The sequence below is a fragment of the Vairimorpha ceranae genome (assembly GCF_000988165.1).
Source record: "Vairimorpha ceranae strain PA08 1199 chromosome Unknown NODE_13, whole genome shotgun sequence".
NCBI lineage: Eukaryota > Fungi > Microsporidia > Nosematidae > Vairimorpha > Vairimorpha ceranae.
In genome coordinates this window covers 25,011-38,859 of record NW_020169308.1, presented here as the reverse complement: position 1 = coordinate 38,859, position 13,849 = coordinate 25,011, and the positions used below count along the sequence as shown (strand labels likewise).

At 24.5% G+C, this 13,849-nt stretch overlaps 8 protein-coding genes and 1 non-coding gene across 9 annotated transcripts; 6 read left to right on the top strand and 3 right to left on the bottom strand.

Annotated features, from left to right (window-relative positions):
• Positions 1-1,093: 1,093 nt before the first annotated feature.
• AAJ76_1300037766 (hypothetical protein) lies at positions 1,094-1,981 on the top strand (the record flags this gene model as incomplete). The annotated part of the gene is made up of 1 exon (XM_024473946.1): positions 1,094-1,981. One exon carries the CDS (start codon positions 1,094-1,096, stop codon positions 1,979-1,981), a length of 888 nt encoding a protein of 295 aa, XP_024331483.1.
• A 253-nt stretch (positions 1,982-2,234) lies between these two features.
• AAJ76_1300036625 lies at positions 2,235-2,305 on the top strand. Its single transcript has one exon. It is a non-coding gene; the product is annotated as a tRNA-His (tRNA).
• A 61-nt stretch (positions 2,306-2,366) lies between these two features.
• Positions 2,367-3,695, top strand: AAJ76_1300036493 (hypothetical protein; the record flags this gene model as incomplete). The annotated part of the gene is made up of 1 exon (XM_024473945.1): positions 2,367-3,695. The coding sequence occupies one exon, from the start codon at positions 2,367-2,369 to the stop codon at positions 3,693-3,695; it is 1,329 nt and encodes a 442-aa protein (XP_024331482.1).
• Positions 3,696-4,157: 462 nt separating this feature from the next.
• Positions 4,158-5,630, top strand: AAJ76_1300034753 (atp-dependent rna helicase; the record flags this gene model as incomplete). The annotated part of the gene is made up of 1 exon (XM_024473944.1): positions 4,158-5,630. One exon carries the CDS (start codon positions 4,158-4,160, stop codon positions 5,628-5,630), a length of 1,473 nt encoding a protein of 490 aa, XP_024331481.1.
• Positions 5,631-5,685: 55 nt separating this feature from the next.
• AAJ76_1300031468 (nucleic-acid-binding protein) lies at positions 5,686-7,392 on the bottom strand (the record flags this gene model as incomplete). The annotated part of the gene is made up of 1 exon (XM_024473943.1): positions 5,686-7,392. One exon carries the CDS (start codon positions 7,390-7,392, stop codon positions 5,686-5,688), a length of 1,707 nt encoding a protein of 568 aa, XP_024331480.1.
• A 189-nt stretch (positions 7,393-7,581) lies between these two features.
• AAJ76_1300031278 (hypothetical protein) lies at positions 7,582-8,019 on the top strand (the record flags this gene model as incomplete). Its single annotated transcript, XM_024473942.1, has 1 exon — positions 7,582-8,019. One exon carries the CDS (start codon positions 7,582-7,584, stop codon positions 8,017-8,019), a length of 438 nt encoding a protein of 145 aa, XP_024331479.1.
• A 2-nt stretch (positions 8,020-8,021) lies between these two features.
• Positions 8,022-8,903, bottom strand: AAJ76_1300029957 (dna replication factor c small subunit; the record flags this gene model as incomplete). The annotated part of the gene is made up of 1 exon (XM_024473941.1): positions 8,022-8,903. The coding sequence occupies one exon, from the start codon at positions 8,901-8,903 to the stop codon at positions 8,022-8,024; it is 882 nt and encodes a 293-aa protein (XP_024331478.1).
• Positions 8,904-9,602: 699 nt separating this feature from the next.
• Positions 9,603-10,886, top strand: AAJ76_1300029257 (deoxyribodipyrimidine photo-lyase-like protein; the record flags this gene model as incomplete). Its single annotated transcript, XM_024473940.1, has 1 exon — positions 9,603-10,886. The coding sequence occupies one exon, from the start codon at positions 9,603-9,605 to the stop codon at positions 10,884-10,886; it is 1,284 nt and encodes a 427-aa protein (XP_024331477.1).
• A 298-nt stretch (positions 10,887-11,184) lies between these two features.
• Positions 11,185-13,044, bottom strand: AAJ76_1300025816 (hypothetical protein; the record flags this gene model as incomplete). The annotated part of the gene is made up of 1 exon (XM_024473939.1): positions 11,185-13,044. The coding sequence occupies one exon, from the start codon at positions 13,042-13,044 to the stop codon at positions 11,185-11,187; it is 1,860 nt and encodes a 619-aa protein (XP_024331476.1).
• Positions 13,045-13,849: the final 805 nt, after the last annotated feature.

The following is a 13,849-nucleotide window of genomic DNA, read 5'->3' as shown; positions in this document are numbered from 1 at the left end:
CACCTGCCCACCTCGTTGTGTCTTTTCAAAATCAAAAGCTAGAATTTAATGATACTTGAGAGCTAAATGATCCACGTCTTTCTATGAGATTTACAGTGGGGACAATGTCTCCTTGTTTATAAAATATATTTCTAACCTTTAAGAATAATAAATTGCTTTGAATCTTACCTTGTAGTTTCCTTTTACTAGTCACTTAGGAAAGTCCTCAATGCTAGGTGATTCATTCCCTTTGGTTAATAAAAAACTTTCCATAATTACTTTTTTTCTATTTCGTTGTAAAATGTCACTTTCTAAAACTTTAACAACAACTTATAAAACATTCCTTCTACAAAGGTAGTTAAATAAATAATATTTACATTTATCAATTATTCTCACGTTACATTATAAAATAACTTGCATTAATGAATATACGAATTATTAAGATTTACTTAGTCGTGTTTAAATACTATTTAAATTTATATTTTCTATATTTACTCTTCTATTACCATTTTATAATAATACATCTTTTTGTATTACTTTTTAATTTTTAAAGCTTAGAGAGTGCTCTTTTTAATTTATAAATAAAGGAAGACATAATTTGTAATAAATATAAATAGTATATTTCTAACCTTGTACATAACATAATTTTATAACTATTATATTTCTATCTAATTTTTATCAATTTCGTTATTTTAAACTTTATGCAAAAATATAAAATATTATTTTTTAAAATATTAATAATTTAATTAAATTCACATTTTAAGTCAAATCAATTTCTTATTTATTGTAAAATTAATTATCAGGTTTCTTTAAAATATTATCATTATAATTAGTTAAATATTATTTTCTATAAACCAATATTCGTTAAATATTTAATACAGTAACTTTCAACTCGTTATTTTACATCAATCTAAAACTAAATGTAAATAAACTTGTTCTTATCTTTAAAATAAATTAAATGTCAAACTGAAAAATTAATTTTAAAATTTAAAGTATATTTTATTAACAAAAAAAGTGTAAAATTTATGATAATATTTCTGTATTACAGTTCATCAATTATGGATTATATGACTTAATAAACTATTATAATTTAATATTTTTAGCCCTTATTATTATGTTTAATACCTTTATATCTTTAATTAAAATATCAGATTGTTGTAGTTTCTTTATATTAAAAAAAGATAGAGAATTTGAAGGATATCTTGTTGTTCCTCCTTTATTTAAAATAAGGTATGAGATTACCGGGGTTCAAATTAATAATAAAATTTATAAAACCAATTTAATACCTGAAAGGGATAAATTTAAACTTATAAATGAAGGTAAAATTATCGATAAATCTAAGATAGAAAATATAAACTTTGATGTTTATAAAGTTGTTAATTTATCTTATTCACCTACCCAAGAAATGGATGTTGTTGACTTTACATATAAAAAAAAATGCGGACCAGTTAAAACTTATGATCCACTTATAGTTGATTGTAGTAAAAATGATTTAAACGATTTGGAAACAATATTTATTTATTTAAAAAATAATGAGGTAAGGTTGAGAGATGCGGAAGAAAGGCTAAAAAAAATTACAGATATAATAAAAAGAATAGTAAGATCTAGTGATGAAGGTAATACAATGATAAAAGTTAATGATTTACGATCGGACATAAATCAAATAACAAAACAGATAGCAATTACTTCTAATAAATTAAAAAAATTTGTAGAAGAAAATTATCAGTTACGGGATATTATTGGGACAGAAGAGGAAATAGAAAAACATAGATTTGATATAAAAGACGTTTTTGAAGACATAAATCTAATAACTTTAGATGTAAGAGAATGTGAATTAGGACTGAAAACTATTAAATATTATGTTTTTAAAGATGATTATAAAGATAAACATGCGAAAAAAGAAGAGCGTTATATTTTTGGAGTAAATGTAAAAGTGCTTATTTTTATTTTAATTGTAATTTCAATATTAACAATAAGATTTACTATGAATCAGAAGAACTAAAAATTAGAAAAAAGTACTAATATAAATGTATTTTGTAAATTAAATGTTATATTTTAAGTTATATTAATTTTTAGCTGACTTAAATGATAAAAGTTAGTAACAATTTTCAATGTCTTATTTTAATAAATTTGTATTAAATAAACAAATTATCCAACAATTCGTTATCAACATTCCTTTTAAAATATTAAAAAGATTTATAACATTGGATTAACATAATACTTACAAACATATTTTAATCTTTTTATCTAAAACGGCTGGATTAGCTTAGTGGTAGAGCGTAGCGTTGTGGCCGCTTGGTCACGGGTTCGATTCCCGTATCTGGCATTTTTTGGTATTATATAACAAATCGCTACTTATTAAATAATACGTTATTATTTTTAACCCCATGGATATAGCTACACTTTCAATAAATATGGATAAAGATCCATCTCCGTATATAAACGAATTTAGAAAACAAATTTCTTCTTTTGAACATTTACTTAATTTAAACAAACAACCAGAAAAATTAATACGACAGACAATGGATTTTTTACTTAGGTATTCTAATCTGGATTCGTCTATACCATCAGTATTCTTAGAAAGCGTACGTAAATCTAAGACTATGAAACTTAAAAATGCATTGATTGCTGCTAATCTTACACTTACATATAAAAAATTAATAAAAAGCCGAGATTTTATTAAACTTGTGCTTGATGAAGTAACTGATTGCCCTAAGTTTATCTATAAAATTAAAACTATTATACAAGAATCAGATCAAGATATTATATTAGAATATTATAATACCGGCAACGAGAAACAAAAGCTTTTCTGTTATTTTTTTATATGTTTTTTATCGTCTAAATATAAATTAAATTTAGATAAATTTATATGTACTGGTCTTTTTGACAATCCTAAAGTGCGCAAATACTGTTATACATACTTTTTAGAAACTAAGGACATGTCTTTGTTATCTGAAGACTGTAAAAAATATGGAGATAAGTTGTATAAAGAAATAGTAGGCAGGAAAGATGAACGAGAATTTCTTGTTTATAAAATGAAGGTGTTTGTGTTATTTAGAACAAGGTTTAATATTAAAAATAGTGTGATGCCTTTAGCTTTGTCTATGATTGATCCTGAAAAGCCTGATGTTAAAGATCTTATGAATGTAATAGTTGATTCAGTTAACAAAGAAGAGGTTATGAATGTTGTTAAAATTATATCTGAGACATTTTGTAGTCCTTTTAAAGATGATGATATGATTTGTTATGGGCTTGGATTGATGCGAGGAATTTATATTAAATTTGATAAAAAAGTAATTTCTAGTAATTTTGATGATGAAGATACAATTGATGATGAGGATGCATTTGATGATGAGGATACATTTGATGATGAAGATACAATTGATGATGAAGATACAATTAAATGTAAATCGAATGATGAAAATAATTTATTCTGCGAGACACTCAAAGAATGTATTTTAAATTATGTAGAATGTTTTAAAGGACTGAAAAATAAAAGTATAGCATACGCTTATCGGTCAGTTATTAATGTTTTAAAAAATAAAAAAAATAACGGCAAAGAATTAGCATACATTCACAAAAAATTATCAAAAGAAGAAAAACGAGAAATGTATGCTAAAAAATATACAAAAGAAGAGAGGAAAGAACTTTTTACACGAAAAAGTAAAAGGAAGTTTAAATTATCAAAAAAACGAATTAGAAAAAATAAAAAATAATATTTAGATAGTATTTCGTTATTTTTTAATGTTAATTTATCATATATTGATTTTTTGTATCACTGAGTAATTAAAACTATTTTATTTTTTAGTAACCAAAAAAACACAACTAACAAAGTTAACGAGTTTTTACTGTAAATACTAAAATAAAAACATTTAGGGAATATTTGTAAATTAATTTTATTACATATGTAAATTTTATAGTCAATATATCACATTGTAAATAATAAAAATATATACAATATTATGTATGTTTATATTAAAGTATACCTCAGCTGTATATTGTCACACATAAATATGTTAAAAATTTATATAAATTTAATTATCAAAATTATTAAAAATTCTTATAAAAACTTTATAGTACCTATTAAATAATATTTATTAAATAAATCTATGATCAATTTATTTTATTTCTATAAATAACTAACTTCTATTAATAAAATTTTTTAAAATTTCTAACCCATGTTTACAAAAGAGAATAAAGAAATAGAATTAACGATAGACAACATAAAAATATCTTCTACAAAAAAGATTAATCCTTTAGTTGATTTTTCAACTCTTAACAAACCACTAGCTAAAAACATAAATCTAAAAATAAAAAAGCTAAACACTATTCAGCAATACATACTTCCATTAATATCACAAGGAGTGGATTTAATATGTAAAGCACCTACTGGGTCAGGTAAAACCCTTTGTTATATTATTCCTGTGATACAAAAAATTTTAAAAAATCCTAACAGTAAAGCAGTAATAATATGTCCTGTTAGAGAACTGTGCGATCAAATAAAAAGCGTATGTTTAGAACTTACAAAAAAATTATTTGTTAATAAAAAAAATGAAAATTGTGATTTATACTACAATCCTAAAACAGCAAATCAACCAATTTCTGTTATGACAATACGTAGCGATAAACAGGAACTTGTTGATTATAGTGATGCTAATATTATTATAGCTACACCGGGAAGATTAATTTTTAATCTTGAAAAGAAATTTATCAATTTTGATAATTTAGATACAATTGTATTTGATGAGGCAGATAAACTATACGATTCAACCTTTAAAAGACAAATAGATACCATAAAAAGTTTTATTAAAAAAGATGTACAGACATGTATGTTTTCCGCAACATATTGTAAGGAGATACGAGACATATTTAATTTAATTACAAAACCCGATAGGGTGTATTTTGAGGCAGATTTTGAAATAAAAACTAATGTAAAACAGGAAATATATCCAAACTTTAAAAAAATAGATAAAATAGTAGAAGTTTTGAAAAGTCTAACTCTTGTCGGAAATTGGAGAGAGACAGTAGAAAGTGAAAAAGTGATGATTTTTGTAGAACGAAAAGTAGATTGCCTTAAAGTAGCAAACTTACTAAATTCTAAAGGGTATAATTCTGTTACTTTGCACGGTGATAAAAGTCAATACGAGAGAAATGAAGCTATTTCTAAATTTAAATCGGGATTATCATCTATTTTAATTGCGACAAATGTTGCTGCTAGAGGACTTGATATCAGAGAAGTTAAATTAGTTATTAATTATGATCTACCTAGGACGATCGATGAATATATACATAGAATTGGAAGAACTGGTCGTGCAGGAGAAGAAGGCAGAGCTATATCATTTTTTGATTGGAAATATAATTCCAATATTGTAGATGGTCTTATAAAAATTTTTAGTGACAACAAAAAAGAAATTCCGAAAGTTTTATTACAACGGAATGCTGATGCCAGTAAAAAAGAATTTACATCAGTAAACAAGGCTTTTAAGCCTCGAAAAAACGAGAATATTTATAAATATAAAAAAACTGTAAAAAATATGCAATATATTAATACATCTAGTAAATCACAAGAACAACCTATTGAATCGCAGCTTGAAGACTTAAAGATTACAAACACCTGTGAGTCCAGTGATGAAGAGTTAGGTGCTTGGTAAAAAACAATTATTTATTAAACTTATTTAAATTATTTCTAATGTATTAAATTAATATTTATTTATAAACTTCTTCGTATGCTTCTAATTGTAATTTATCAAATGGATTGATTTCTATCACATTGTATTCTTTTGTTAGAATTGAATTTACCATTTTTCGCACAATATTGGAATAATGATTTTTTAATATTTCTAATACACTAACATTAGATATTCTATTTTTTGCGCACAAAAGTAGAATTGCTATTAATAAATCTTTTTTATAAAATATAATACTACTAAGTATATTTTTTATAAATTCATTATCTTTATCTTTTTTATAAATTTGTAAAATAAATTGAAATACATTTCTAATATCTTTAAAATTAAAAAATATGTGATTTTTTAACAGTTGAACAATAAAAGGCTTCAAAATCTTACATTGACATCTAAATAATATTTTTACACCACTAAAGGCCATCTTATCTGTTGCATAAGATACTTTTATAAGATCTTCGATTTCTTTGTTAACAAAAATGGTAGGATCATCAATTTCCTCTAATAGAGCACTAAACTGCTCAAGACTACGCTCTAAAATAATATTTTTTTGTTCATCCTTAAATTCAGAAATGTGATCTAAGATCAATTTATAAATTTCGATCATTTTACATTTATCAGTTGGCGATACACATCTTAAAAATTTTAATATAGAATTAATACACTTAAAATTCATATTTTTACAAATAAAATCTTCGATATTATATAATATGGCCTCTTCGTTAATGAAAAACAATGGCCTAAGATTTTCGCAAATATATGCTTCTATTTCTTTTTTATCACCAATTTTATTTATAAACGAATATATTAAATCTAAAAAAAGGATATCATTTTTAAGTAAATCATAAACTAATCTTATAACCTTTGTCTTTATAAAAGTATTTTTAACATTTATCTCAAAACATTTTGTAATTCTTTGTTTTATATAATTACTCTCCGGGACACCCTTAGAAAGTAATAAGTCTTTAATATTTTTTAGAGTTAGATAAATAATATCATTTCTTTGGTTCTCTGTGTAAAATAATAAATTTTTATAATTAAATTCTGATGGATTTTTCTCCACAAGAAGTGTTAAAAGATTAATTTTATCTTTAATAGTTCCTTTGTGTAGAAGTTCTTTTTCCAGCTTTGACAATTTGACACCAATACCTTCTGATTTATTTTTTTTCGACAAAGCATCTGTACTGGTTTTTTGTATTTGTCCTGTTTTTGTAAGGGAATTGTTATTTTGTTCTTTTGTATTATCTTCAATTTTCTTTTTTTTTATTCCAGCTTTTATATCAGCATTTCGCTTTTGTTTTTTTATAAGCTTTTTATTTCTATGTGATTCTTTTAAAGATGCAATATTTTTATGTGGTTCCGTCATTTTTTTATTTTTATGTGATTCCGTAATTTTTTTATTTTCAGATTGTTCCGTTAATTTTGCACTTTTACGTGGTTCTTTAAAAGATGCAGTATTTTTATGTGGCTCCGTCATTTTTGCACTTTTACGTGGTTCTTTTAAAGATGCAGTATTTTTATGTGGCTCCGTCATTTTTGTATTTTTATGTGGTTCCGTCGTTTTTGTATTTTTATGTGGTTCCGTCGTTTTTGTCTTTTTATGTGGTTCCGTCATTTTTGCATTTTTACAGGACTCCGGTATTTTAAAGTTATTTAATGATGAATTTTCTTCTTGTATCTGTTCTTGATAAAAAATTGATCTTTTTTGTTCAACTATTTTTTTCTTCATAATGGGTCAAGAAAATATTTTTTTTTAAATCGTACAGGCATACAATACATTCAATGATAATATTTAAATCAAGTTTTTTTAGAAGCTATAATATATTTTAATTTGTTTATAGAAGTGTTTAAATATAAATACTTAATAATCTTATTTTTTACTTTGATTCTTATAAAAATTTTACATTTCATCCCTAAAATGCTTCCTTCAAAAAATTACTTTTCTCTTTTTAATTTAAACCAATCATACAACATTGATACAAACGCATTAAAAACTGCTTACTACGATCTTAACAGAAAGTATCACCCTGATATTACAAATAATGATCCAAATTTGGTACAACAGCTAAATATGGCATATAAAACATTAAAAGATGATTATCTTAGAGCTAAATATCTTTATAATTCAGACGTTAAAGATAGTTTGGACCAAAAATTCTTATTGGAGATACTAGAATTAGAGGAACAAATTACTGACGCAACAGAACAAAACTTATTTGATTTAGAAAGTAAAATAGATTTAAAAATACAAGATTGTAAAGAAAAATATTTTGATAGCGAAAGTTTGGCAAAATGGGGCTATTATAGACGATTAAAACGAATGATACAGAAAAAGAAAGCATTTAACTTTAAATAGATTTATTCTAATGATATCTTGTATAAACACACCTTGGTTAATGTAATTTCATCAGAACACCCAACAATAAGTTTTTCTTCAATTTCGCACAACAATAAATTGAATTTGGCTTTTAATATCTCTTTACTAAAAATTTCAAAATCGCTTAATTGGTGTATAAACTGAATAACTGAATATCCTTCAAATAAAAAGTCATTTATAAATGAATTGTAGCTATTTTTTGTAATGCTTTTAAATTTTATAAAAATTTCTTCTGGTATAATTCCTATAATGTCGTCTATTAAATCATTCTTAGTATTATTATTTATGCTTTGCAAAGGCGCGAGTGCTTGTAGTACATTAATAGATCTTCTTAGATCACAGTTGCACTTATAAAACAATTTTTTGTAGAAATCTTCATCGTAAGTGAGATTTTCAGCCTTACCTATTTTATTTAGCGTGTTACTAAATCGTATTTCAAATTTCAATTTAACTAATCTGCTTTTTAAGGGCGAAATTACCTTTGAAAGGTAATTAGTAGTAAAAATAAACCTTGTATTAACACTATCTTCGATAATACGTCTAAGACAATGTTGCGCATCCTCTGTTAAATTTTCGCATTCATCTAAAATAATAGTTTTGTTTTTTTTTAGAGTTTGAGAATATGATTTTATTTTATCTCTAATTACATTTATACCTCGTTCGTCACTCGCATTGAGTTCTAATTTATTAGTTGAGGCCAAAAGATGAGCAAATGTTGTTTTTCCCGTACCAGGTGGTCCATATAACAGTAAATTTGGAAAGTCATTTGGAGAAGACATATTTAAGAAGTTTTTGATGTGTGGGAGTGATTCAAATGTCGAAATATTTTGAGGTCGATACTTTTCAGTCCATAAAACAGTCATTTGAGGGTATACTTTTTAACACTTAAAAAAAATGATAAAATATTTCTTTAGAACACATTGCTAAGTTTTAATAAAATATTATGTAATCACTTATGTTTTAAAAACCACTTATTTTTAAGATATATTGATGTACTTATAAAATGTAAATTTTTATTTATAGAAAGTTGATAGATAGTCTAATATATCTATAGGTTTAATATTATAGATATACATTAGCATATTGTAAATACTTTTAACAAATGAATGTAAAAGAAGAGCTAAATAGAAATAAATAAAGATTCTTTCTGTTCTTGTAAGCAAAGGCAACCCAAGCTCTACTGATATTCTGTAGTAAATATTTAGAGGAAATTTTTGATATGTTTGTAAACGACCCATGGTGTAAATATAAAAAATTATTAAAACAAATACTTGCTACATGTCAATCTAAGGGATAAATTATAATTTTGTATCAAAAATGAATGCAAAAAATCAATAAAACGATTAATTTTTTTTTGTTTATATGTCACCAATTTGTTTTGTGATATCATTGTTTGTATTTAATAATTTTTACCTTATTTTTTTATGAAAGATCGTTTAACAGTATTAGCAAATTCTCCAATAAAAGGCAATGTTCTATATATTTCTATGAGGGATTTAAGGCTACTTAACAACCATTGTATTCACTATGCTTATAACTTATCATATCACTATCAATCACAAATGTTTATAGGTGTCCCTATTAAAGATATTAAATGTAATGATGTACAGTACAGTTTAATACTTGAAAATATTGAAGACCTAAGAAAAGAATCTATAAAACAAAACTTATATTTAACAATCCTTGATAATGTTAACACATTTGTTAAAACCAATAAAATAAAAAATATAATTCTTGATTGGTCTCCTTTACGAGAGCATATTGCGTTTTGTAATAATATAAAGGATTTGTGTACAAAAGATAAACTGTTTTGTATTCAAATAGACAGTCATAACATTGTTCCGTGTAAAATTCTTGATGTTTACAAAAGAACAAGCAGTTCTGTAAAAATTCAGCTTTTTAAACATTTTTTCGAATACCTGAACGAATATGACGATCTACAACTTGAAAAAAGCGTAAATGATTCGAATTTTACAAGCAAAAATATGAAATTTATAATAAATGCCTGGGACACTCTTGAACCTCATAAATTTAACGATAAAAAAAAGGTGTCGAGTTTTAAATGCAATATTCCAAAATATGAACCTGCAAAGTACTATCAAGGAACATATTCAGCAGGTCTGAAAGTTATGGATGATTTTTTTAATAACAAGTTTCATATTTATAACGAATGTCGCAATAATCCAGATGTAGATGGCTTAAGTAATCTATCGCCGTACATACACCTTGGGATTTTAAGCCCGCAAAAAATTATTAAATTGGCTTATGAAAAATTTTACAAAAAAGATAAAGACAATCTTGACGGGTATGTAGCAGAAATATTTATATGGAGAGAAACATCAGAACATTTTTGTTATCACAATAAAGATTATGATAACATTATGGGTGCACTTGAGTGGGCAAGAGATAGCTTACACGAACATGCAAAAGATGAAAGGGAGCATTTGTACACAAAAGAAGAATTAGAGTTCGGTAAAACGAATGATAGTTTCTGGAATGCTGCGGAAAATCAACTATTAAAATTGAATAAAATTCATGGATATGTAAGAATGTACTGGGCCAAGCAGCTTGTAAAATGGACTAAAACACCAGAAGAAGCAGTTAAAATTGGTATTGAACTTAATGATAAATATTCTATTGATGGTAATGATCCTAATGGATATACGGGTGTTATGTGGTGCATATGTGGAACAATGGATCGGGGTTACAAAGATAGAGATATTACCGGTAAAATAAGGCCTCTAAATGCACCTAAAACAAAGCATTATGAAAAGTTGTGGAATGATGAAAAAGAAACAGAAAAATATCTTAAGACAAAATTGATAAACAGAACAGAAAATAATTAAAAATAAAATAATTTTTAATAACAGTTTGGTTGTTATATTTATCTCATTTAATAAAATATAAGGTATAAATGTTAAAAAACGCCTTAATAATTTTGAACAAATTTTGGAAATCAAACCTTAAAAAAATTTAAAAGCATGATGCTTAAAATCAACATTAGAACCTTAATAATATTAAATTATTTAGTCAACCAGTTTACGATTTTAAAATCAATAATAAATTAATTTAATACTCCTAAAAAAACAAATTATTTATTTAAGCAATGTTATGACATCACATAATTTATTTTATAATAAATAATTAGCTGTATTTTAGCCGTATATTTGGTAAAATTTTTTTTCTCCATAAAAAAAATCCCACTACAGTCACTGTACTAAGTACACTAACAAATAATAATATAACTAAAAAAATATTTTTAGGTAGACCAACCAATTCCAAAACATCTTCACATTTTATTGTTTCTTTTTTATTTATAACATCAGCTAAAAAATATCCATTCTTACTTTTTAGCGCATTGATCAGATTTGATTGATTGTCAATATAAAATTTTTTAAAAATCAATGACGCAGTTGACTTAAGAGCGTATTTTAACAAAAAATATTCTGATATAAAAATAAGAAGAAATGACGGATCTAAAAAGCACAAAAATAAATAAACAAACCTTACGAAATCATCATAATATAAATTAAAATTCATCATAAATACAGAGATTATTAAATAAATCATTGAAATTATTTTAGAAGTTTTAATACTACATAATGATTCAAGTAGAAGACTAAAGCGTTCTATTAAAAATAAATGAAAAAATCCTAAAATAATCAAGAAAACTGTACTGTATAAATTAATATTACTTTGATTATAAAGTAAGTTTAAAAACATAATTAGAGCAAAAATCAAATAACCAGGTGCATTATAAAACAAGTATTTAGCTAAAATGACAGAACTCGGTGATAAAAGTTTTGAATATAAAAAATCGCTATAATCTCTGCGAATCATAGCATCAGTGAATGTAAACACAATGACAGATGTACTTAAAAAAATATAATATTTTTTAAAAAGAAGAAGCGCAATATAAAATGAATCTATAAATCCACATTTTCGTGGATCAGATGTTAAACTATGCGCTTGTAAATTAGTAGCATCATTACTTAAATAAAGCGCAAAATTGAAAATAAAAAATAAAGCTGCTGTTGTGGTTATATGGAGCTGAGGAAAGTAAAATGAATATAACAATCTAATTTTTATGATGTCAATTACATCTTTACGATTAATTTCTGCCGTTGTAATGTAGATGTTATTAGAAGATTTACTTTTTGTTTCTAACTGTAGATCTTGTAAACATTTGTTATTTTCTTCGCAAATGGCGTCATTCGCAACATCTAATATATCCTGTTCGTTGTTTATCTTTGGATATATTTTTTTAGCAATATTGTACATACTGTTATAATATTCTTCAGATAACCCACTATACACCAGTACACCCAAATTAAATACCAATATATTACTTTTTAATGTACTAATAAAAGCATTATCATATATATCTACAGCATCTAATAAAACCAAAATAGTGTTATTATCTTTTACATATTGTCTTAAATACAAGTCTAAAAACGTTCTGTCTTCTGGGCTTGTCATAATAAAATAATTTGCGATAAATAATACATCTGGATTTAACAGTGTACACGCCACTATGTAACTTGTAATATTAATATCATTTATTTTTATACCACTTTCCTCAATTATATTATAAGATTTAGTCATAATTTCTTGTATCATATCATTAAAATCTACTCTGTCAGGATAAATCATTTTTAAATTGGCTTCTAAATATAATATAATATTATTATATTTATTGAATGAAGAGTCAAGAATAATAAAACAACTTTTCTTAGACCAATCATCCCATTCTCTTTCTTCACCGTTGTACAAAACTTCTCCGTATGTTTTTACATGTCTATTCATTCTACCACTAAAAAATTCTAAAAACTTATATTGATTTTCCCAAAAATTAAAAAGTGCGTAATAAATTTCACCGGAAACGAATTTACCAGAAACAGCGGATATTTTAATAGAAGGAATATCTAAATTGTCTTCTTTGTAAGGGTCTCCATAATATGTTAAATTATTGAATTCTAAAATGTTTTTTTTAGAAGTATTCATATTGGGGTAAAAATCTTTTTTTTAAATGGAATTAATACCTTCCCCCCCTTTTTAATCTAATTAATATCTTTAATAAACAAAACATAAAGGAATTATATAAAATAAATTAATGTATTTAATTTTAAGGTGTAATATTCGTATGTGTTGACATATACATACAATTAAATTTATTTTTAATATAATCTATTTATTGATTGATTATTTTTGAAGGAATGTTAGTTGATCAGATTCCCGTAGCGTTCTTAATTACAAAATTTTCAGATTACTTATTAAATCACAACATAATATTTCTTTAATTCTCAGTTTATCCCTTCTAAGCTTTGATAAATTTTTTTACATATATTATTTAATAGAATTTTACATTAATGTTAAAATAAGAAGTTTTTACTTTTAAAAATACAACATATTTTTTGTTAGTTAAAATTTTTAAATTAAAATGATTTTTTATCAATAAAAAATACATATGTATAAAGCAATATATTTTAAAAAAAGTGCTTGTAAGACTGTAAATAGTATTATTTACTTACTTATAAAAGTTAATGCTTGTAATTGTAGAGGTTAGTTAATAAATATAAAATAATCGGGTATAACAACTTCATAAATACAATACATCTGTACACGTCTTTTATATTATTTGTACCAAAGTTCAATGGTTTACTGTGTTCCTTTTTTGTTTTTAGAAAATCAATATTTATATATCAAAATAACACCCATCTTTACTTATAATCATTTGTATGCAGCATTAAGCGATAAAAGCAGTCTTTTGTTATGTATTTAAATCGTTTAAACTAACCAATTATAATTT